Below are 25,507 nucleotides of genomic sequence, written 5' to 3'. Positions count from 1 at the left end.
TGCAAGTGAACTTACTGATACAAATTCAAGCACTTACCACAGATAGGATTGTAACATTATTTTAAAATTACATTCCAAGTGAAAGAATCCCAGTTAAAGTGTTGGAGGGTGGAAAAAAATAATAATATGAGAGGGAGACACACTACCTCAGAAATGGTCGTGTAGCTCATGACTTACATTTAAAGTATTTTAAGTAATTCTATTTCTTGTCCCTGTTTCAGTTGCAGGCTACATTTTGGTGTAAGTAGTCAATACATACATTATCATATACCATTATGTTTGTTTCCTACTTTAAAGAGAAAAGAACTTTGAATAGACTTCTTAAGTGAAGTCTTCTAAGGAGGAATGATTAAAACTGCTTCTGGGAGTAGTCGTTAGGATTCTGGGCTTTCACTGTGATGGCCCAGGTTCAATCCCGGTCAAGGAACTAAAGGCTGCCCAGCGCAGCTAAAAAAAAAAAAGAGAGAGAGAGACAGAGTGAGAAAAAAAAATTGCTTCCTTGACTTACTGTCTTAAAAAATTTTTCATTAGACTTGAGTGTTTTTTAATAGTTTCTCTGCTCTTGGCATAGGTATAAGATTTTTGACATATAGAGATTATTGGCCAGAAAAAAAATAGATAATATTCATGTCAACAAATAGAATTTGTCAAAGCTTTCTTTAGATATATATATAGGTATATATTTATACAGTTTCTTTTGTAACTTATTAGAATGGTATTTGTGACAATAAGTTGGAAAAAGAACAAAGAGAAGGATTTTTAAAAGAAGTCAGATGTAAAAGTGGGAATGGAACAACTAGAAAAGATAGCAAAGTGGATAAGCAGCAAAGAAAGCCACAGAGAAAAAGAAGTAGGAAAAATTTATAAATATGAGGAAGGGGACCTGAGACTATTCATGTTTTATTTTAGGAAAGTTGTATTTGCCCTCTCTATTCTAATCTTCTGCTTGCAGTTTCTGTCTGACTTCATGATAAGGATCAGGTAGATGTGTTGTTGTCTACTTATTAGTCTCCTAATATGCATCTCAGATTTTGTTCTGTTTGGCATGCCCAGAGTTTCTTTTTTCTACTGATCATAGCAGTTGGTGGAATCCATCTCTCATTTCTTCAGGTTATCAGTTATAAAAGGTTTTCAGGCTACTGCTCAGGGGGTCTGTGTTGGGTTTACATTGCATCTGGCCAAGAAGACCTCTAGGCAGATGGTTTTATTTCTGGGGCTTCAAGTTGTTTCTGAGGAATTGCTGTTAATATGGAACTCTAAATGGGTAGGATTTCTAGAGTGGGACCCATAATCCACCCATCCATTCAGTTAGCTTAGGTTTGTAATAAGTTCCTGACCCCACCCATGTCTTAACTTGAGCTGTCAATGACTATTTGGCTGGCTGGCTTTTCCTTTTCTCTGCAGCCTAACAGTGCCTTGGCCTGTTATTGCCCTGGAGACTCCAGTTGACATGATGCTGTTATATTTTGTTCCTTCTTGGGAATTATTTGAATATTTTGTTATTGCAAGTTTCCATTTTGGAACTTCTGGACTGAAAGAGCTGAATCTATGGCCAGAACTCCAGTAAGGGAGTACTTCTGTTATATCTGTTATTTGCTATTAATCAGGATTGCTCAGAAGTCATTTAACTATCCTTGTCCCCTAAATCCAAATTCATTTTTCACATTTGATATATATTAATGAGAGGCAATTTATTAATCATAAATGAAGAGAGGTTGACAAATGCCTTCAGAGGCTCAGGGGTGAACTTTAACCAAGTATTGATCTGACTTCGGTGAGTACTTTATCATTTTGGAATTTGCTTTGTCTTATTTGATAAAAATTAATTTTTTTTTCTTGTTAAGAATTTGATAGATTTTCAAGGTTGGAAGTTTTTTGTTTTTTGTTTTTTTTTTTTTTTAGCAGCATCATCTAATTCATCTCCTTTCCCCTGAACTTAATATCTAACAATTACCATTGTTTGCATGTCATGTTCTAGGCTCTCTGCTACGGCCCATGGTTCCTTTTCTGGGTCAGGCACAATTCGGAGTAAAAACCATCTCACTTAGTCCTCACAACAGCTTTTATGAGGTAATTATAGTTCTCATCCTCATTTTTCAGATGGGGAGAGAGGTACACAGGTATTAAGTCACTTCCCCAGAGTTACACAGCGACAAAGTGACAGAGCTTAGACTTGGCTCAGACAGCTGACTCTAGAGTCCAGAAGCCACCGTGCTGTATTGTCTCAGCACCTAGAAGACAGATGTGTTCTCTGGATTGGAAGACTGACTGTGAACTCTTTGTGGCATAGTTCTCCGTGAGAAATGTTGTTTTGGAGCTTGTAGTCCGGAATCTCCACAGCTGCTGAAGTAAGGAATCTTATTTCTGGTAGTGGTATCATTTGTTTTGTGTGGATCTTCCTTTCCTAGAAATTGATTTCTTCCTCCGTATCTACCTGGGAATCTGCAGTTAACTCATGTGTCTTTCCTCCTCTCTTAGGCTCTCAAGGCAGTCTAGAGAGATTTCACTCATTTAATAGAAAGAAGATTTAATCCAGGAACTAATGGAGTGAACTACTCTATTTAACTTGAGGGAATAGGGGGAGAGGGCCCAACTGTGCCAACTGGATTTAGTGTTATTACTTTAATAAGTTACTCTACTGGATTACCTTTTGGCCCTCATCTGTATAATGACTAAAAATACAGATTGTAGATTCAGACTGATGGAGTCCAAATTCTAGATTCACCATTTATTATTTATGTGATTATATAACTTGCCTAAGCCTCAGCTTCTTCATCTGAAAAATGGGTATATCTTACTTAAAATAATTATGAGAATTAAATTATATAACAAATATAAAGTCCAGGGAACAGGGTAGCAATATTTATTGGCTTGGAGTTTGGAACTTCCCTAACACACAGAGGAAGATGATTTTTGCCTCTAGGATAATTGGGCTATGGTTTTTTAGGACCTGATTGAGTCTCTATTGGCTAATTTCAAGGTATTCTCTAAAATTTCTGGTCTGGTGATACCTTTTCCATGTTTTCCAGTGATGCTGTTATTTTCTTCCTGTCTTTTTTTTTTTTTGGTTGCACCATGTGGCTTGATTGAATCCATACCCTTGGCAGTTCAGGTGGGGAGTTCCAACCACTGGACTGCCATGGATCCTATCCTTTTTAATGGGCCTTTAGAAAGGAGAAGTAGATCCTTATGCTCTGTCATACTGAACAAGAAATTCTGAACATTATAATTACAGAGCCTAAGAACTGTATTAGTTTTGGGGTTTTTTTTGTTTTGCTCTTAAGTTTCTTTATTTGTTTTTGGCTGCTCTGGGTCTTTGGTGCTGCACGTGGGCTTCTCTAGCTGCCATGAATGGGGGCTGCTTTCTCGTTGTGGTGCGCAGGCCTCTCACTGTGGTGGCTTCCCTCGTGGAACATGGGCTCTAGGGCACGGGGCCCGTAGTTACGGCTCACAGGGTTAGTTGCCCTGTGGCTGTGGAATCTTCCCGGACAGGGATGGAACCCATGTTTCCCTGTACTGGCAGGCGAATTCTTAACCCCTGGACTACCAGGGAAGTCCCTACATTAACTAACATTGCTAATGTTGAGCTAATGGTAAGCTGAAACTTAAGTTCTTTGTTGTTATTGTTAGCTATGTTATTTTTAAGTCACTTCTTCCCTCATTTGTTCTGTGTAGTTGTTTCTTTGGACCCAAGCTTTTAGATGTTATGTTTATTTTTCCTATTCAGTACTAAATTGTCCTTTCTCAAGTCATCATCCTGAATTAAGATAGATTTAGATTTGACATCCCTCTCAGCTTTCTATCACTTTCTCGTTTGTTCAGTTTGGTCTTCTTGGTCATCAAGGCTCTCATTGAAACCATTAACAAAACATGTTTAAAGGAAGACTTGTTTCCCTTTATTTACAACTTTTGACACAAAATGAGTGGAATTTCCATGCCAAGAAATTCTCCAGTTCTCTGTGGACACCAGTTGGGGTGTCCTGCAATTCCCTTCAGTCAAACACTCAAATACCCAGTGTTAGTGCAGACTCCACAGGTTAAGGGCTTATCTCACAAGAGTGCACCCCACTCACATGCCAGTTGCAGCGCCAAACCTCTCGTGCTTCTGACCAGTGTTTTTTCTATAAATCACAGTTTCCCACCAATCCCTCCTTAGGCTTGATAGTTTACTATTGATAGGATGGTGCACAGAATTTTGAGAAGCACTTTACTTTCTAGTACTCATTTATTATGAAAGATATAATTAAGCAACAGTCAAGTGGAATAGATGCATAGGGCAAGGTATGGGAAATGGGTGTAGAACTTTCATACCCTCTCCAGACACAGCACTCTCCTTGCACCTGGATATGTTCACCAACCTGGAGCTCTCTCAACTCTATCGTGTTCTTACGGAGGTTCCATTATATAGGCACAGCTAATTAAGTCATCAGCTATTGGTGATTAACTTAATTCTCAGCCTTTCTCTCTTTAAGGGTCAGGGTTGGAGTTGAAAGTTCCAATTTTTTTTCTTTTTAATTTATTATTATTGGCTGTGCTGGGTCTTCACTGCTACACGGGCTTCTCTCTAGTTGTGGTGAATGGGGGCTACTCTCTGGCTGTGATGTGTAGGCTTCTCATTGGGGTGGCTTCTCTTATGGAGTGTGGGCTCTAACATACGCAGGCTTCAGTAGTTGCAGCTCCCAGGCTTGAGAGCACAGGGTTAATAGTTGTGACGCATAGGCTTAGTTGCCCCGCAGCATATGAGATCTTCCCAGATCAGGGGTCGAACCCATGTGTCCTGCATTGGCAGGCCTGTTCTTTACCACTGAGCTGCCAGGGAAACCCCAGAAGTTCTAGATTTCTAATCACAGGGTTTATTCCCTTGGTAAACATCCCCCATCCTCCAGGAGTCACCTCATGAGCATAATCTTTGGTTATAGTTGAAAAGGACTTATGAAAAGCACCCCTCTCACCATCACTCAGGAAATTCCAAGAGTTTTAGAAGTTTTACTGTCACACTTTTTTCATGTTGATCATAAAGAGATCTTAGGATACTTTAATATATATCATGCCAAAATATATGTATATTTATCTAAACTGGTAATTTAAGAAAATATAAATTTTTTTTTGAAAAAGAGGCAGATAACAATTCACGGTTTTGGGCAATATTGTCAATGCTGAGATTTTTTGCAGATAGGTATTTGCCATCAAGTATTCATGGCTGGTTTTATACTCACTTGCAAATAAATAAATCATTTTAGTTTTCAAAGGCACATATGTCAGATTTTATTGATACAAGAGCCTCATCAAAACTTACTTCACTAATTTGAGAATTCAGAATATACACAGGGACTCTACTTAATTTCACATTCTCTTGTACTGCTTATAGTGAGTAGTTTTCCATGTTAACATTGTGCACGAGTTTAGAGGACACTTTAAATCCTCCCCAGCATGATCCTTTTAGTATGTTTAAAACTGTCTTAGCATTTTTCTTTTTAGATAGCAGTGTGTTTGTTGAGAGTAAATTGTATCTTCCCATTTCAGCAGATCCAAAAAACTTTTGTCAGTATTTTGAGTTAGTTTAGGTAAGTGAAGGGCTTTCCCGGTGGCTCAGCAGAAAAGAATCTTACCTGCAATGCAAGAGACTCAGGTTCCATCCTTAGGTTGGGAAGATACCCTGGAGGAGGAAATGGCAACCCACTCTAGTGTTCTTGCCTGGGAAATCCCATGGACAGAGGATCTTGGCAGTCCATGGGGTTACAAAGCATCATATACACCTGAGTGACTGAGCACACACAAGTTAAGTGAAGCTAATAAATCTAAGATTTAAATTTTAGAGTTAAAAAAATGTATAGTACGATTCTAACACTGGATTGTGTTGAAATCTTGAAATAGTTACAAGACTATGTATTTACTAAAATTCATTGAATTGTACACTTAAAATGGAGAAGTTTTATGGTTTGTAAATTACACTTCAACAAAACTATTTAAAATACAGTATGATTCTGTTAACTAACTTTAAGTGATTTTTTGTGTGTGTGAATTTGAAACAATACAAAATAGCACTTTATACTACAAACTTTAAGTAGTACAAATGTCAAGCAATTTATGAATCTCTTAGTTTCCAAGCTGATGGACCTAGTGAATTACAAACCATGTTTACTCTAGGTGGTACCACTTCAGCTGGTAACAGGAATAGAGTATCATATGTCAGTATCTAGAGAACCATACTGTTGTTTACATGCATGGGAACTTCTACAAATGGTTTTGATGATTATTGTGCTGTTATTTTTACTTTTATTCTTAAGTTTTTATATTCTGTAATATTGTCATTCCAAGTGGTCATCAAATGTGGTAAAGAAGCTCAAATAACTGCTGACGATCTTGCTGTTAATTTAGTACAAAGCATCCTGGAAGTATTGGAACTAATGCCAAGAAAATAAAGGAGCAGAATTGAACGAGGAGCCCTTTTATTTAAAAAAATGAAAAACCTCTGGGAACTTGGCTTTAAAATCTCAAGCAGTCTAGGGCACCCCTAAGCCAAGCTATCATCTGTGTTAAAATAGAAAATTATTTTTGATGTTTGGGAAGGAACTGATAGTGATACAAAAAACTTTACTACAAATACTTTGTGTTTTTAAAGCATTCTTAACAACATTCTTTAGTATATGTGCTGCTCACTTTGGCAGCCCACTCCAGTACTCTTGCCTGGAAAATTCCATGGACTGAGGAGCCTGGTAGGCTACAGTTCATGGGGTCGCAAAGAGTCGGACACGACTTTTGTGTGTGTGTGTGTCAGACACTTTCACTTTCTTTTCACACTAAAATTGGAACAATACAGAGAAGATTAGCATTGCCCCTGCTCAAGGATGACACACAAATTTGTGAAGCGTTCTGTATTTTTAATAGTCAAATTAATGAAAAGAAAACAACAGTAGCTAATAAACTAATAAAAACTATTTGCTTAGTTGCTCAGTTGTATCTGACTCTTTGTGGCCTCATGATCTGTAGCCCGCCAGCCTCCTGTGTCCATGGAATTTTCCAGGCAAGAATGCGGTTGCCATTTCCTACTCTAGGGGATCTTCCCGACCCAGGGATTGAACCCACGTCTCTTGGATCTCCTGCACTGGTAGGCAGATTCTTTACCACTACACCAACTAGGAAGCAATAAAAGCTATAAAAGCACCCTCCCCCCAAAAAATATACCCCGAAACAAACTACATTTCCCAGACTCCCTTGTCCTTAGGAATCTTAGTTTGGGTTTCACAAATGAGATAGATTCTTATGAGATTTGGAAAGCAAGAAGAGGCAGTGACCATCTTTCTACAAATTCTGTTTCTGATGATTGAGAGTATTGTGGTTTTCCTGATAAGTATGCTATTTTATAGTAGAAAAAATTGGAGGAAATAAACCTTCACAGATTAAAAAAACCAGACCTTATTATAGTCACTTATTATGCTTTGAAACTATGCTTGGGAAAAGACATACAGCACAGTAGTTGTAAGGCACATTAGTATCCATTTACATTTATTCTTACAGGAACGTAGCTTTGAATTAGGCAGTGTTTGAATTATGTTTTAAGGCATGAATTCCTTATATAAAATGTAACTACCTGGTATTCTCTAATTCCTCTTTTGTCATATTCTGGACTGATACTTCCTTAACTGTTATGAATTAGTGAATCATTATTGGATATAGTTCTGTATTTGCTCTTACATGTCAGAAGTTTACTCCTGGCCTAAGCAGTCATTGTTTCTTCTGTTCTTCTGATTATTAAATAAAATGAAGATTTTAGTTCTCTAATTAAAAAAAAAAGTTTTCCTTCTTCACTTAGGAGAGACTGTTTAACGTTAAACGACAGGTGTTGAAATCACTAGAGGGCAGCACATTTTATCTGAGAGTGGCACACCTATGACGCATAAATGCCATTCTGGGTTGTTCATAGCACTGGGAGTTAAATTTAGGTCACCACTCACTCTCTTTCTGGCATGTTCCGTATACACCTGCTACTGTAACTCATAGTGAGACAGAGCCAGGAGGTTATGCACAGAGACTTGAAATAACATTAGTGTACGTTTCCATTTGAGTGTGAGTTCTAGCTAACATCACATAGTTAACATTTATTTGCAGTTTTTCTTTTTCAGATAATCGTTAAATTATAATTGTTAAACTATTATTTTGTTATTGTAATTTTTGAAGGCTCACCCAAAAAACTCCAGTATGTTTTCAGTTGTAGACAGTATAGCGTAGTAGTTCAGGACATGGGCTTTGGAGTTAAACAAACATGGATTCAAATCCCGGCTCTCCCACTCTTACTAGCTGTGAAACCTAAGCAGGCCTTGACCTTTCTTAGATTCATCTCCTTCATCTGTAAGCTGGAGGAATGCATTAGGATCAGCTTCATAGAACTGTGAAGATTAATTGAGATAACATGCATGTTGTATTTAGCACTAGTACATGGTAAACACTTGCTGTGCTTTCATATATATTCTCACATTTTTATGAGGCCTGTTCTAAGATTGTTTAAAAAATGCGTGGTTCATCCCCATAGAGTCCACCTAATGATCTCCCACTCATATCAGTCTGTTCTCTCAAGTGGTGAACTGTATTGCATCCTTATCATTTCTTTGACGTTCTTTTAGTTTGAAGCATGTAAAATTTCCAGTATTTGATCCTATTTGCCCTATGAAACAAGCAATAAGATGAAATGCCATTGACTTATCACCCCTTATGTATTCTTGTCCAGTTTATACATTTGACTCTTTCTTAGCTTGTTAGAAGATCAATCTTAGTAGAAGATTAATCTTAAAATATGAATTTTGTGTCCTGGTTATTCCTGTAATTATTGCACTTTTGAGGTTCAGTCATGTTGGTGTAGCAGAAACAAACTCATTTCTAATGCTTGGGACTTTACACGTGGGATCTTTTCAAAATATATGTTCCTTCTGTTACTGATGGAAATTTTGTTTCTGTGTAATTAGTTCTCTGCATAAATCTTTCTTGAATAGGCTTTTATTTTTAAAAATTCATGGTTACTGGTAGGTGATATCACATGTCCATAACTTTTTTTACATGATATTATTCAGGTATATTGCAGGAAGGATTTATTTATTTCTGGAAATTAATTTGACTTTTTCTCATAATAATAACATACATTTCATTTCCTGAAACAAAGTATTTAGCCCATGTTCAAAGTTATTTATTTGGGAAGGTAAAAAAGATGCCCCTTATAAATCTTTTTCTTTGTGTTAGAAAATTGCCATCTGAAGGACAAATATTTTGTCGAAGTATTTATTCTAGATATAGCTAAGATTACTGATTTTCCTTAATTCTTGATCTTGCCATATGCAAAGGAGGAAAGCAAGAAGTGATAATGAATATACTCCTTGCCAGCACATCCAGTTATCTAGTTCAGTTCAGTTTAGTTCAGTCGCTCAGTCGTGTCCGACTCTGCGACCCCATGAATCACAGCACACCAGTCCTCCCTGTCCATCACCAGCTCCCGGAGTTCACTCAGACTCACAGCCATCGAGTCAGTGATGCCATCCAGCCGTCTCATCCTCTATCGTCCCCTTCTCCTCCTGCCCCCAATCCCTCCCAGCATCAGAGTCTTTTCCAATGAGTCAGCTCTTTGCATGAGATGGCCAAAGTACTGGAGTTTCAGCTTTAGCATCATTCCTTCCAAAGAAATCCCAGGGCTGATCTCCTTCAGAATGGACTGGTTGGATCTCCTTGCAGTCCAAGGGACTCTCAAGAGTCTTCTCCAACGCCACAGTTTAAAAGCATCAATTCTTCGGCGCTCAGCCTTCTTCACAGTCCAACTCTCACATCCATACATGACCACAGGAAAAACCATAGCCTTGACTAGACGGACCTTTGTTGGCAAAGTAATGTCTCTGCTTTTGAATATGCTATCTAGGTTGGTCATAACTTTCCTTCCAAAGAGTAAGTGTCTTTTAATTTCATGGCTGCAGTCACCATCTGCAGTGATTTTGGAGCCCAAAAAAATAAAGTCTGGCACTGTTTCCACTGTTCCCCCTTCTATTTCCCATGAAGTGATGGGACCAGATGCCATGATCTTAGTTTTCTGAATGTTGAGCTTTAAGCCAACTTTTTCACTCTCCTCTTTCACTTTCATCAAGAGGCTTTTCAGTTCCTCTTCACTTTCTGCCATAAGGATGGTGTCATCTACATATCTGTCAATTCTACCTCCATAATATAGCTGTCATTTGTTCTCCTTTCTCTGCACCCTCATTATATTTTGCTTGGATTTAAGAATCCTCCAATAGGGTTCCTGCCTCCCATCTCTCCCCCCAGGAAATCTGTACCTTGTTTCTGAAGTTATCTTCTTGATGCAAAACTCTCATCTTGTCACTCCCAGGTTCTTAGATCACTTTTCTGATTCTCTTTGTTTTACTGTTTCCCATATATTCCAGCCAGACTATATCTTCCAAAACTGAAATTCTTCTCTAAGATTGTAGTTTTATAATCAACTCCAGGTTTTTATTAAATTTACCATATATTTCTTTTTCTTTTTTTCTTTTTTACTGATCCTCTTCCTTTGCATAATTAAACATGCTGTGAATCATTTTTTTCCGCCTATTGTGGAATTGGTTAGAAGCTGATTTTTTAAAATGTATATTATTACTCCGTTTTTTGTTTTAAACATTTGGATAAATAGTGGCCTCAGTACCATTCATTGAATGATGTGTTCTATTCTTACTGATTTGAAATACACCCTCTCATATGTAAAGTTGTTTTATATGTGTGTCTTCTCTGGACTCTCTTGTTTTGTTCTGTTTATCTGTTTCCGCATTGGTTTCTAGTATCTTAATTACTATAGCTTTATGAAGTTTTATAGTGAGTCTGGATACCTGGTAGGGTGAGTTAATTCACTGCTTTTTTAGGACTGCTTTGGCTATTCTTAAGCCCTTTGCTTTTCCCTGTGAAGTTTAGGACAGCTTGTCAAGCTTCATGAAAACGCCTCTTGAGATTTTGGTTATGTTAGGTCAACTTCATAAGGTGACCTAGTATTATGAAAAATTTACATCTTCATTACATTAACGTTTCCATCTACAAACATAATATGGCTCTTTATTTACTTAAATCTTGTATGTCTTTCATAATTTTTTATGGTTTCTCCTTACAGGTCTTATATATCTTTATTCCTAGGTCTCTGATAGTTTTGTTGTCATTGTATATGGTACTTTTTCTGAATTTATTTTCTAATTTTTTATTACTGGTATCCAAAATATTGTTGATATTTACATTTGAGTATTATCAGCATCAACAATATTTTGGATACCAGTAATAAAAAATTAGAAAATAAATTCAGAAAAAGTACCATGTACAATGACAACAAAACTATAAGAGACCTAGGAATAAAGATATATAAGACCTGTATGGAGAAACCATAAAAAATTATGAAAGACATACAAGATTTAAGTAAATAAAGAGCCATATTATGTTTGTAGATGGAAACGTTAATGTAATGAAGATGTAAATTTTTCATAATACTAGGTCACCTTATGAAGTTGACCTAACATAACCAAAATCTCAAGAGGCGTTTTCATGAAGCTTGACAAGCTGTCCTAAACTTCACAGGGAAAAGCAAAGGGCTTAAGAATAGCCAAAGCAGTTCTTAAAAAGCAGTGAAAAAGCTATGGTTTTTCCTGTGGTCATGTATGGATGTGAGAGTTGGACTGTGAAGAAGGCTGAGCGCCGAAGAATTGATGCTTTTGAACTGTGGTGTTGGAGAAGACTCTTGAGAGTCCCTTGGACTGCAAGGAGATCCAACCAGTCCATTCTGAAGGAGATCAGCCCTGGGATTTCTTTGGAAGGAATGATGCTAAAGCTGAAACTCCAGTACTTTGGCCACCTCACGTGAAGAGTTGACTCATTGGAAAAGACTCTGATGCTGGGAGGGATTGGGGGCAGGAGGAGAAGGGGACGACAGAGGATGAGATGACTGGATGGCATCATTGACTCGATGGCCGTGAGTCTCAGTGAACTCTGGGAGTTGGTGATGGACAGGGAGGCCTGGCGTGCTGCTATTCATGGGGTTGCAAAGAGTCAGACACGACTGAGCGACTGATCTGATCTGATCTGATCTGATTATCAGCAACCCTTGTTAACTCATATTAATTGCACCACTAGTAATTTGTCATAGGTTCTTTTGGAATTTTTATCTAGACCGCATATCTGCAAATGATAGCCTGTTTATTTTCCTTCTTTTTAACTCTTCTGCTTTTTTTCCAACCTTTGTGTGTTCCTTTCTTTCTTCCAGACTTCCCCCGTCCCACCCACACCGCCCCCCGCCCCCCGACCTTACTGCTCTGGACAGATTCTTAGAGTCTTTTTGCCTCTGAAGAGCTGTTTACAAAGGAAGACTGTGAGTTAGCTGGCCTGCTACACAGAATCAAAGACTGTGCCTCTATTGCTGTAGCCTCCCAGTTAGGTACAAGAGCATTTACGTAGGGACTTGTGAAGACTGCTAAGGTGAATTACAGCTTAAAAGTCAACTTGCAACTATTCATTTAATTGTTTATTATATGCTTTATGTGTGATGACATGCAGATGAAATAAGGACTAACGTGCCTGTTTTCAGGTTATTTGTGGTCTGATTGGCAGTTAGAAAGCAATATCATATAAATTAGTATAAACCTCAGTGAGCTATTTTGTAAAACACAGAGCTTAAGCTCCTTCTACAAAGCAGAAGACCCTTCTTTTATCTTTCCCACCTCCATTCTTTCCCATACTTCCCAACTGAAGTGCCCTCAGCCTGCTTAAGAGCCTAAGATAAGAACTTAAAAGTAAACAGATCTGGTTTGGGACATGTGGTTATCGTTGGTTATCTGCTGCTGTTTTTACTGAATATCTCTGAAATTTATTTGGAGACTCATATATCATGAGAATCTACAGTACTGTCTTCTGCATGATTATACTTTTCTCCTTTCAATTCAGTTCAGTTCAATCTCTCAGTCGTGTCTGACTCTGCGACCCCATGGAGTGCAGCATGCCAGGTCTCCCTGTCCATCACCAACTCCCAGAGTCTACTCAAACTCATGTCCATTGAGTCAGTGATGCCATCCAACCATCTCATCCTCTGTGGTCCCCTTCTCCTCCTACCTTCAGTCTTTCCCAGCATCAGGGTCTTTTCCAATGAGTTAGTTCTTTGCATCAGGTGGCCAAAGTGTTGCAGTTTCAGCTTCAGCATCAGTCCTTCCAGTATTTTGTAAGTTTTGTGACATGGTTGTAGGGACTTGCCTGGCAGTCCAGTGGTTAGGACGTTGCACTTACACAGCAGTGTACCCACGTTCCATCTCTGGTTGGGAAGCAAAATGCACCGTGTGGCCAAAAAAAACAAGTGGCTGAAAATGAGTAGTAGATTCACAAATGTTTATTTCAGTATTTTGATTCAAAATATTATACACACCTATGCTATGTATAGTTTTTGTACATATCAAATATTGTATAATGAAAGTATATATATCTATTGCATTAAACAGAAATTTATGTTATTTGAATTATTTTGGAAAAAAAGTTAGACTTTAGTTGATCACAACAACTAATGAGAGATTGGTAGACTATGGGATTAAAACCTGACACCAAGGAATGCTTTATGTTTTAGGAGACTTTTCTTATCTTCATATCATGCAGAGTGTACACCAATACATGGTTTGGTAGTTTGTTTCTGTAACAGTGCATTGAGGAAGTAAGGCTATTTTTTACTCACTTTGGTTAGACTATTAGGGCAGGACCAAAATGCTGAATTTAATACGAGTGTAAAAATAAACCTGATTAATGACAGATGAAGCTTGTTTACAGTTTCTTGGGCACATTATTTAGTTGATATGTTTTACAGCAAACATAATTTAAGGAATCTCTATTTTAGATCTCTTCTAAAATTAATTGGGCTTTATAGTTTGCTTACATTTCTCTCTTTTTTAAATTGAAGTATAGCTGATTTACAGTATTGTGTTAATAACTGCTATACAGCAAATTCTTCCCAGGTAGTGCTAACGGTAAAGAACCTGCCTGCCAATGCAGGGGACGCAATAGAAACGGGTTCGATCCCTGGGACAGGAAGATTCCCTGGAGAAGGAAATGGCAACCCACTCTAACATTCTTGTCTGGGAAATCCTATGGACAGAGGAGCCTGGTGGCTCTAGTCCATGGAGTCACAAAAAGTTGGAGACGATTGAAGCAAATAAGCAAAGATACAGCTAATTATCTCAATTATACATATATATACACATATATACACATATATACATATATATACACAAATATACATATATATACACATATATATAACATACACATTCTTTTTCACTATGGTTTATCACAGAATATCGAATATAGTTCCCTGTGATCTAAGTAGGACCTTGTTTATCCATTCTATGTATACTAGTTTGCGTCTGCTAATCCCGAACTCCGGAGAAGGCAATGGCACCCCATTCCAGTACTCTTGCCTGGAAAATCCCATGGACGGAGGAGCCTGGTAGGCTGCAGTCCATGGGGTCGCTGAGAGTCGGACACGACTGAGCGATTTCACTTTCACTTTTCACTTTCATGCATTGGAGAAGGAAATGGCAACCCATTCCAGTGTTCTTGCCTAGAGAATCCCAGGGACGGTGGAGCCTGATGGGCTGCCGTCTATGGGGTCGCACAGAGTCGGACACGACCGAAGCGACTTAGCAGCAGCAGCAGCAGCAGCAGCAGCAGCAATCCCAAACTCCCACGCCTACCCTCTCCCACCCCCTCCCTCTTGGCACCACCAGTCTATTCTCTATGTCCATGATTCTATTTCTGTTTCATATATAGGCTCATTTGTGTCATATTTTAGATTTCTTTTATAAGTGATAGCATATAGTATTTGTCTTTCTGACTTACTTCACTTAATATGATAATCTCTAGTTGCATCCATGTTGCTGTATGTTTACAGATTCTATAAAGAATAGTATGTGTTTGCAATAGCTGTGTTAGAAGGCAACTCTGAAACCATGAGTTTGATAAGTATTGATTTTTTTGGCTAAAGCAAAGGACTTTGAAATTCTTTCATAGTGATGTGTATGAATAAATTATAAATTTAGCCCTTAGAAACAAACCAGGAATTTTTGTAGCTTAACAGCATCACTGCATATTTCAGATATGTGTTTAGGCCTTTTTATAATCTATTTTTTTTAACAGAACGAACTCAGAGTCTTAGGGCTGGAATATTTATTTAGTCAACGTTTGATTTCCTGGTGTATGTCAAACACGGTATAAGACACTGGAGGGACTAGAGTGAAGAAGCTCTCACTCTTGCTTTTAGGCAACCCAGAGTCTGTCTTTGAAGATAGGCATTAAATTTTTTTATTTTAATAAAAAAGTGCTGTAATAATGTGTTTAGAAGGTGCTCTGGAGGTGTCATACAGAAATGTGCTTGCAGAAGGTCCATCAGGAATAGGAAAAAAGGTTTTTCCCAGTGGAGGGAACAACATGGGTCAAGGTGGAAAGTGGGGCCTGTTTAGGGAACTGTAAGTTGTTTGATACATCTTGGGAACACAGTGTAAGTAAGAGAGTGGTGGGAAAGGAATCTAGAAAGGTGGGCAGAAGATAAATCTTGAAAGTCTTTGTTTTATACATTTAGGGCAAAGGGAGCCGCTGAGAATGATAAGAAGTCATTTAATTAAATTTACCTGTTTGCAGGAGATTGTGGGAGCATTTACTGATACAGTTTAAGTATTTTATCCATCTTTCTTTCTGCTTACTTATGCATAGGACTTCATTGAGACAGGGAAAATTAGGGATTTTTCCAGCCTAGTACTGACTGTTGAAGAAGGAAATGGCAACCCACTCCAGTATTCTTGCCTGGAGAATCCCAGGGACAGAGGAGCCTGGTGGACTGCCATCTATGTGCGGTGGTCGCACAGAGTTGGACGCAACTGAAGTGACTTAGCAACAGCAGCAGTACTGACTGTACATATTTTCTGGCAGAGAACAGGAAAAGCTGTAAAGTGGGACCTCCTGACCACTAGAGAAATGTTTTTCTTTCTGGTAAGCAGCCAGGTAGAACACTTAGTGAGATTGAAAGAGCTGGCAGCAAGAGGAAATAACCTCAACCTATTGTCTTATGTCAAACGTCAGACAGTTGACGCTTTAAGACCTCGTCCCTTTCCTTCCATGCAGAATCACTGTGGTCAGAGGATAAACTCCCTGAGGGTTTATTTTTAGGAGGTGACATGAATTACAGGCTTAACTTGTATACTCAGACTTCTAAATATATATACTGCAAATTGCAGAACACATGAGAAATTTGCCCTATAACTTCCTGTCATGCATTAAGGCTCATAATCCTAATTTCAAAATGTTTAATAATACTACAAAATGAAGTCTAACTGTGGTTTACAAGTCAAAATAGGTTCAGAGATGAAAGCAGTATAATGAAAATTGCTGGGGTGCCACATAAAAAGGAAATCCCTGCTTCTTGACTTTGCTTTTTATGTATTCAAGTTATATCTTACCCACTTGGATTTTGAAGTGCAGGACCTACACTAACCCATCCAAGGCCTTTGTTTGATGTAGATAAAGGCCTATGTAGCCCCTTGGGAGTGGGCTTCCCTCATGGCTCAAAGAATCTGCCAATGTAGGAAATGCGGGAAGATCCCCGGAGAAGGGAAGGGCAACCTGCTCCAGTATTCCTGCCTAGGAAAGCCTATGGACAGAGGAGCCTGATAGGCTACAGTCCATGGGATTGCAAAAGAGTCAGACATGACTAAGCAACTATACAACAACAGGCCCTTGGGAAGGGCACCTTTGTGATAAGAAAAAGTTCATCTTCCAGGATAATATAGGCCCAAGATGTGGGCTAGAGTTCGCCTCCTTTGTCCCATTGACCAGGGACCTTTTGTGTAGTGTACAGATTGACTAGCAGTGCTAGTCGCCCCATTAAAGTCTCTATAACATCGGACTTACCCTTTATTACTTTTTGCCCTTTAGGTTATCCAGTTACTTCTCTCTTCTCCTAAAAAAAGATATAAAATGCTGTTATTCCTTTTTCTTTTCTTCTGTTACTCGTTTTGCATCAGCAGCTGTATTTCCCAGTTAGGAAATCACAGTTGTTTCATTGGCCAATCATGGCATCTAAGAAGTTTTGATAAGTAGGGGAAGCCAGAGACAACTGTTGTGGAAACATTGAGCAGTGCCGTCGTAGTATGGGGCTGCTTTGTGCATGTGTTGTTTGATATAGGCAAAATTGTGTACGTGATGATAAAGTAAGACTTGATTTGATTAGATAGCCTTTCTTTTGTTTTAGGAGATTTCATTGTTATTCTTTTCAGTGTTAAGGCTCATCAAGGGAAAATTCAAGAAAATATCATGTTAGCTCACTTAACTATTCCTCTTTCTGAAATTATGTTTTTTTTCCTTCCAGTTTTATTAAACTGTAATTGACATATAGCACTGTGTAAGTTTAAGGCATACCGAATAATGATTTGACTTACATACATCATAAAATGATTACCACAGTAAGTTTAGCAAACATCCATCATCTCATATTGGTGCAAAATTAAAGAAACAGAAAAAAGTGTTTTTTCATTGTGATGTGAACTCTTAGGATTTACACTCTTAACAACATTCATATATAACATACAGCAGTGTTAATTATATTTATCATGTTGTACATTACATAACTCGAAATTTGTATCTTTGACTACCTTCATCCAATTCCCCCCGCCCCATTGTTTTTGGTTTTTGTATTCCACTTTGTTTTTAGTATTAAAATAAATGAGAATAAAAAATTATCCTCAGTATGGATGGAACAGATAGTCATACAGGGTAAACAACAGCAGTAATTTTCTAGATTTCTTAATTATTTTAACAGATTATAGAAGATTCTGGAAAATAGCTTGTCTTGTCAGCAGCGGACCTTTTCCATTTTTAATAAAACCGTAGAAAAGACAAGGTTCCAAATCATATTTTAACTGCTAAAAATCATCTGGAGAATAGCTGCTGACATAGAAGTCAGATGACATTGAGACATTTGGCAGACATCCTCTTCTTGCTGGTGTTACAAAATCCACAGTGGACAGCCTGGATTTGAAAAGAAGAGTGGCATCTTTGGAATCTCCACTAGAATCTGTTGAAGTTAAAATAAAGCTGATGCCTTCTAAGTGACATAAAATGGACCATGTCTGGGGATGGCAAAAGTGAGACATGTTGAAAACCCACTTGGATTGGTTTAAAGAAAATAGATCCAGGCCTAAGGTTCCAAGTTCCAGAGCTGAAGTGTCTTCTGATTTTTTCCTTTTATAACTTTCAAGCAAATTCTGCCTTGGAAAAAAACTTAAGTAATATGTGAATTATGAGATTGTGAAAGGAGGAGGAAGGCTTGAATCCAGTCAGATTTTTGGCCTAAGCTATTTGACTATTTAGTTAAAAGTAAACATTATTCTTTCAGTGTTCTTCCAGAGAAGAACATAGTTTATGTCTGTGTATGAATATTTTAAAAGTTCTGGGTGATTGAGACATGTAAAAAAAATGTTCTTAAAAATGTTAGAATTGCTATTTAAGAAGGTTAAAAAAAGAAAAGCTGCTCCTCTAAGAGCCAGTGAGGTAACCCATGGTACATTTTTTTGTATTTAGACATCCAGTTATGTGAAAAGCTTTTTTTTAGGTACTTCTAAGGTTAATGATGAATCCTTAAGGGGCTTAAGCTGCATATTTCAGGTTTATAGTATCATAAGTTTAATTAATTCAATATATGGAAACATAAGAATTTTAACAGTGCTCTCAAAACAAGATAAAGTCATATAACAGGCAAAATGACCCAGGAAAAATATAGGAGAGGCTCAACAATTAGCATTAGCTCAGTCATGCCTGACTCTTTGTGACCCCATAGACTCTAGCCCGCCAGGCTCCTCTGTCCATGGGAATCTCCAGGCAAGAATACTGGAGTGGGTTGCTATGCCCTACTCCAGGGGATCTTTCGAACCCAGGGATCAGACCCAGGTTTCCTGCGTTGCAAGCAGATTCTTTACCATCTGAGCCACCAGGGAAGCCCTCATAGCCCGGAATCTGGTGCCAAATGACCTGAGTTTGAATCCTGCCATTCCATTTCTAAATGGTGTGACTATAGGCCAAGTTACTTGACCTTCCTGTCCCTTAACTTTTTGATAATAAAAAGAAAAAAAAGAGTACCTACCTTAAAAAGGTAGGATTATTGTGAGAATTATTAGATAATATATGTGAAATGTGTATTTGGTTTCTGGAGTTTAGTATGTGCAAAATAAATGTTTATTAATCACAATTTTATTGTTACAATTAGATTACACACCTCATAATTTGTCTTCTTCCTGAGAATAGTTCATTATCTCCACCTAAAAATTCTCACTTAAAATTTGAAAACAATCATTAAATAGCAAAGAAAAATCAGTGAGCTTGGAGAAGAAAGCTTGTGAGTGGTACACACGCGTGGCATTAGACTCTGCTATTGCTACTGGTGTTTCCCTAGAGGGTGCTCTTTTCAGTTTGCTCTTGTACTTAACCAGACTTACCAGATTTTTTGACGTTTTGAATTTAGCATCATTTAGATACTTATTCTATCAGGGAATAAAATTCATATCTAATAATAATTTACAGCTTCATTGTGGACATTGAAATATGGAAAGTATTTTGTTTTTTTCAGCCATCAGGGGCCAAGATCCATAGATATCATTTTTCTTTCCTTTTATTTAAACCCTTAGAAGAACTGTGCACAAAACAAAATATCACAGTGATTTATCATACCCTCTTGTGTACCTGTTAGAAGATAGAAAAATAAAGCATTGCCAGCTCCCTAAAAGATTCTTCTGTACCCCCTCCCAATAAATAACCTTACTACCAACCCCCCAAATTAGCCCCCTGTCCTGAAGCTCATGCTAATTACTTTCTGGCTTTTCTTTATAGTTTTACCAACCAAGTGTGTAGTCCTGATCACTCTTATTTAGTTTTGCCTGTTTTTTTAAATTTTATTTGAATGAAATCATGCATAACATTTTTTAGTCAACATGTTGTGAAATTCACTTGTGTTCCTGCATGTAGCAGCAGTTCATTCAGTTTTATTGTTGTATAGTATTTAATTGTATAAATACACCACAGTTTGTGTATTCTGTGGTAGACGGATAGTTGTTTTCTTTCCAGTTTGGGGTTACTGTAATCAGTGCTGTTATGAATATTTCTGTGCATTTAAGCACGTATTTCTGTAAAACACACCCAAGGAGAGAATTGCAAAGTCATAAGAATGCAATCTTGAACTTTGATAGATAATGGCCAAACTTTCCACAGTGGTTTTATCAGCTGTTTCTACCAGTGATGTGTAAGTTTCATTGTTGTATACCCTTAACAAAAAAATGGCCATTTTTTCCTCAAATTGATCATTCTGGTAGATGTGTAATGATATCTTATGGTTTTAGCATTTTTTTCCTAAGAAGAATTTGGTAAGAATTTTCTAAAACTATTGACTAAGATGAAGCCTTTGGTTTTTAATTTTCCTTGCTTTCCATGTCTTTTAATAATTAAGTTAATGATACTTTTAGAAAACGTATTTTAAATTTTAAAACTACATGAAAGCAGTTAATTTGAGATATTACCCAATATTCTTTCTTTATACTTTTTGCTGGCTTATCTAAAAAACAGATGTATTATTTCTCTTCATAATTATTAAGCTGCCATTCCAGGAATCATAACAATTACTGAAATGAGAGGTATGGTCTGTGGTTTATGAAGTTGAGTTTAATGAATAAAACTTTCCAATTCCTCTCAGCCATTTTTCTTTGTTAGCTTTTTTTAAAAATAAAGTACAACCATGGTAACTCATCTGGATGACATTGAATGGCTAGTTACTGTTGAGTGAAGTAAAACAGACTTTTAACAGCTCCTGGGTAATGTCTGAAAGGTAAAGTGACATAAGATAAATGTCTGTGTTCCACTCCGAAAATAGCAAAAGGCATATGGAACCAAGATTTAACTTAGTTGACTTGTAACTTAATCCCACTTTAATTATGCTTTTGGGATAATGAAGGTTGTACTATGATTTCTTTTTGCAGAATTAGTACCAACAATGGGAAATAATTAAGAAGATAAAAGTTGGAAAGTTGTGAATGCTGATTTAATTTTGTGAATAATTTTCAAAAAGCATACATACATTGAAAAGAGAATATTGGAAATTTTTCGGGATAACTGAGTGCCCCAAATAATAGTATTACAGCTATTTATAAGTGTAAAACAATTTATTCTCAAGCTTGAAAAAATTTTAAATTCCTAAAAGGACTTGTGTTTTTGAAAATAGAATAATTTAACCTCAGATTTTGTTCTGTTAATAGTTATTTATTAGTAGGATTTTGAAGTGAGAAGTTAGGTATTTTAAAAGGATTGATGTAAGCTTTATTGGAAAACAATTATAACTTAAATTTGGAAGATAAATAGTTAAAATGTCAACCATGGTCCCACCAAATGTAAAGCAGAAAAAAATATGCTATGTGTATTTATACTTAATTGATAGGAATTGATGAACTTTGTCCCAATTTGCTCTTCTGCTTGGCTTAGAGATTATAATACAGATTGGTTGGAAATCTTTTGAATTTCAACTAAATTAATGGTTTGGACTGTTTTAAAAACTTTACACTTCCTGTAGAGAATCACAAAATGTCTGTTTTCTGGTATTTGGGGGTTGTAAATGGGATTTGGAACATTTATGGTAAAGATAATGAACTTTATTTGGGGAAAAATGATGGAATAGAAATCTGGATGAATGAAAGCCAAAGATTTCTGATTTCTTTTCAAAGAAGATAAAGTATCTGACACACTTAGCAGATTGAAAATGAAAATAAAAATCTGTATATTTTGTTCTTTGCTTTTTTATTCTTGTGATAGAATTTGAAGAGTATCACTTGCTTGCTACAGTGTAGTCAGATCTATAAACAGGTATTGAATTTGTTTGAAAATATAATTTCTTTAAACTTCGTTTTATGTTGGAATATAGTTGATTAGCAATGTTGTGATAGTTTCAGGTGTACAGCAAAGTGATTGTTATACATACACATGTTTCTATTCTTTTTCAAATTCTTTTCCCATTTAGGTTGTTACATAATATTGAGCAGAGTTCCCTGTGCTATACAGTAGGTCCTTGTTGGTTATCCATTTTAAATACAGCAGTGTGTGTGTGTCAATCCCAAACTCCCAATGTATACCTCCCCCATCCCCCAACCATAAATTCAGTCTCTGAGTCTTAATGTTTTGTAAGTTCATTTGTAAGATTTATTTTGCATATAAGCAGTATCATACATATTTTTCTTTTTCTGACTTATTTCACTCGGTACAACAATCTCTAGGTCCATTCCTGTTGCTGCAAATGGCATTATTTCATTCTTTATAATGGCTGAGTAATATTCTATTGTATATATGTACTACATCTTCTTTATCCATTCCTCTGCTAGTGGACAATTGAAGTTGTTTCCATGTCTTGGCTATTATAAACAGTGCTGCATTGACCATTGGGGTGCATGTATCCTTTCGGACCATGTTTTTCTCTGGATGTGTATGCTCAGGAGAGGTATTGCAGGATGATATGGTAGTTCTGTTTTTAGTTTTTAAAGGAATTTCTGAACTATTCTCCATAGTGGCTGTACCAATTAAAGTGTAACATCAACAGTTAAGATTCCGGATGATAGTATATGAAGATACTGACATCCACATTCAGAATGCTAGGTGTTGGCAATAGGTAGCCTGACTTGGTATGGTCAAATTAATCATTTAGAAATGCCTTTAAGCTTTTTTAATCCTTTGAAATCATTGTGGGGAATTCCCTGGCAGTCCAGTGGTTAGGACGCTGTGCTCTGACTGTCAAGGGCCCAGATTCAACCCCTGGTTGGGGAACTAAGACCCGTAAGTCACTGCGCTGTGGCAAAAAAATAAATAAATAAAAATAAAATCATGAGGGCAGTTATATTTGACCCTCAAGTAAGCAGAATCAACATCAGTGAGCTACCCTGATCACTTTAGGCCTTTCAGTGTTTTAAAGTAGACCCTAAAGACTAAAATCTTCCTGAGTTATTTTAATTGGTTGGTTTATCACAGATGACTAGCCAGATAACATTTTATGCTGATAGCTCATTTAATGTAAATGAACCTGCCAGTTATCTCAGTTTGGGTAAGGCCACTTGCAATTTAAATTGCTGTGTTTCAGACTACCTGTGGTATAACATATTCTGATTTACCATGCTTGGTAGATAATCAACTCCAGTTATTATATACCAATTTATTATTTACTCAAAAGCTTTAAAAATCTGAAATAGTTTTATCTCTTTTAAAAATAAAAGTGCCTCCTGTGTACTATATAGTACTTTTTTCTCTGCTTGGTGGTGTTCAGCATCAGTTTGAAGCACTTTGAGAGTCTTGTTAGAGTATATCCCATCAGTTTGTATTGTTTTTCTTTTAGATTCCAGAATTCTAATAAAGACTGAAGTTTAAACAAAAAACAGAAAAAATCAACAATAGAATATGAAATATGGCAATGACAAGGAATGTCAACTTCTGAGCTTTTTGCCTTTTCTTTTCAGATAAAGATACAGATGTCACCATGAAAGGGAATGCGGATGACTTCAGCCTGAGAGACACCCTGAGTGTCACATCAACTGATTCCTTTACTTCAACAGCAGAGGTAGGACATGTGTGTTCCTAATGAGGATTTCTTATTCTTTCTCAGCTGGACATTACTGTTTTGCCATTGTGCTGTAACTCAGTTCAGTAGCCATTTATTTAGTATTAACTCTGTGGTAGATACCAGGATACAAAGATGAATGTACCATGAACATAAGTTCCCACAGGAGTTTAGAGTCTCTTTAGAGAGGTGGACGTGTAAACATAGACTCTAAGTGAACACTTTCATAGACTGGGTTATGGATGAGGCATATCAGTGTGTTAGTGGAAAGCAGTTCACCTTAAGAATCTTAAAATTATTCAGATTGTTTAGCTGAGAAATCATGTTTCTAGATATTTTTTTCCCAAGGAAATGAGATTCAAAGATTTATATATACAAACTATTCACAGCATTTTTAATAATAATGAAAAACTGAAAATAGTGTAATGCCAAATTATGGAATATCCATAATTTGAAATATTATAGTGCCATAAACACGCTTCCAAAGTTTGTAATGACATGGGAACATAAGTTAAGTGAAATGAGTATACAGAGTATGTGCTTATAATTTTGTAATGAAGTAAAACCTGTTTGTGGTGTATTACGTGAGTATTTAGTCTGAGGGAAAAAGGCTAGATATAAATACACTAATATGTAAGCAGTGGTGATCACTAAATTATGGATTTATGAGTAATTTGTTTTACGCTGAGACTTAAATTTTTTATCCAAAGAGAAGGTTGCAAAGTGGTCATCTGTTTATAATCTTTTCTACTTGAGACAGTTTTAAAAATTACATATGGCCAATTTTATCTTAGAATTATTTCATTTTTATGGTAGATTCTTAGATATTACTGCTGTCCTTTTTCATATAAATAGTATCACACATCTGTTACTGATGTGTGGATTCAAGCTCTAGTGTGGAAAGCTTGGTATTCCAACACCCTTTTCCCTAAACTTTGATTCTGCCTTCTTTAAAGCTGTACAGACCATAATCTTTCATCCTCTCAAGATTTTTCTGTATATGTGTATTTTAGCTATTGCTTACAGTATCATCTCCTGAGTTCACAGTTTTACTTATAAGTAAACTTGTAAGTTTGCAACACACAAAATATATCTACTCATTTTATGAAGTAGCTATTTCCTCTGCTTTTTATGGATTGTTATAGACAGGGTTATCTTTCTTTTTTTTCCCCCCAGCTTTATTGAGATGCAATTGACTTAACATGAAGTTTAAGCTGTACAGAGCAATGATTTGAAACATATATTTGGAATAATTACCACAATAAGGCTAGTTATCACCTCTGGCACCTCACATCATTACCTTTTTTCTTTGTGGTATGAAGATTTGCTCTCTTAGCAGCTTCCAAGCGTATAATACAGTACTGTTAACTAGAGTCATGATGCTGTACATTACATCCCTGGAACTTATTCATCTTCTAACTGGTAGTTTGTACCCTTTGATCAGCATCTCCCCAATTTTTTCTACATCCTGCTCCTTGTAACCACCATTCTGATCCTCTGTTTCTATGAGTTTGGCTTTTTTAGATCAAAATTATATGATACCATACAGTACAGTTGACCTTGGCACTACATAGGTTTGAACTGTGTAGATGCACTTATACATGGATTTTTTTTTCAGTAAATACATACTGCATCATCTGCAGTTGGTTGAATCCAAGGATGTGAAACTATGAATACTAAAGTGCCAACTATGGGACTTGAGCATCTGAAGACTTTGGTATCTGAGGCAGGTCCTGAAAAAGGAAATGGGGGGATGACTATTTCAACCACAGAAGGGGTCAATTCCTCTAACCCCCACGTTGTTCAAGGGTGAACTGTATTTGTCCTTCTCTGTCTTATTGCACTTTA

At 36.8% G+C, this 25,507-nt stretch overlaps 1 protein-coding gene and 1 non-coding gene across 3 annotated transcripts in view; both read left to right on the top strand.

The window, feature by feature from the left end:
- Positions 1 to 25,507, top strand: part of MIGA1 (mitoguardin 1) — a 77,840-nt gene that overhangs the window by 28,204 nt on the left and 24,129 nt on the right. For both annotated transcript variants that reach the window (XM_070786278.1, XM_070786279.1), the window contains exon 8: positions 23,559 to 23,659. In XM_070786278.1, the coding sequence (XP_070642379.1) occupies positions 23,559 to 23,659 (101 nt within the window). The remainder of the gene's footprint in view (positions 1 to 23,558; positions 23,660 to 25,507) is intronic.
- On the top strand, positions 6,777 to 6,883 carry LOC139182344 (U6 spliceosomal RNA). Its single transcript, XR_011566015.1, has one exon. It is a non-coding gene; the product is annotated as a U6 spliceosomal RNA (small nuclear RNA).

This window comes from Bos indicus, chromosome 3, assembly GCF_029378745.1.
Source record: "Bos indicus isolate NIAB-ARS_2022 breed Sahiwal x Tharparkar chromosome 3, NIAB-ARS_B.indTharparkar_mat_pri_1.0, whole genome shotgun sequence".
Classification (NCBI taxonomy): domain Eukaryota; kingdom Metazoa; phylum Chordata; class Mammalia; order Artiodactyla; family Bovidae; genus Bos; species Bos indicus.
Note: the sequence above shows the minus strand (reverse complement) of the source record. Positions and strands in the feature narration are given on the sequence as shown.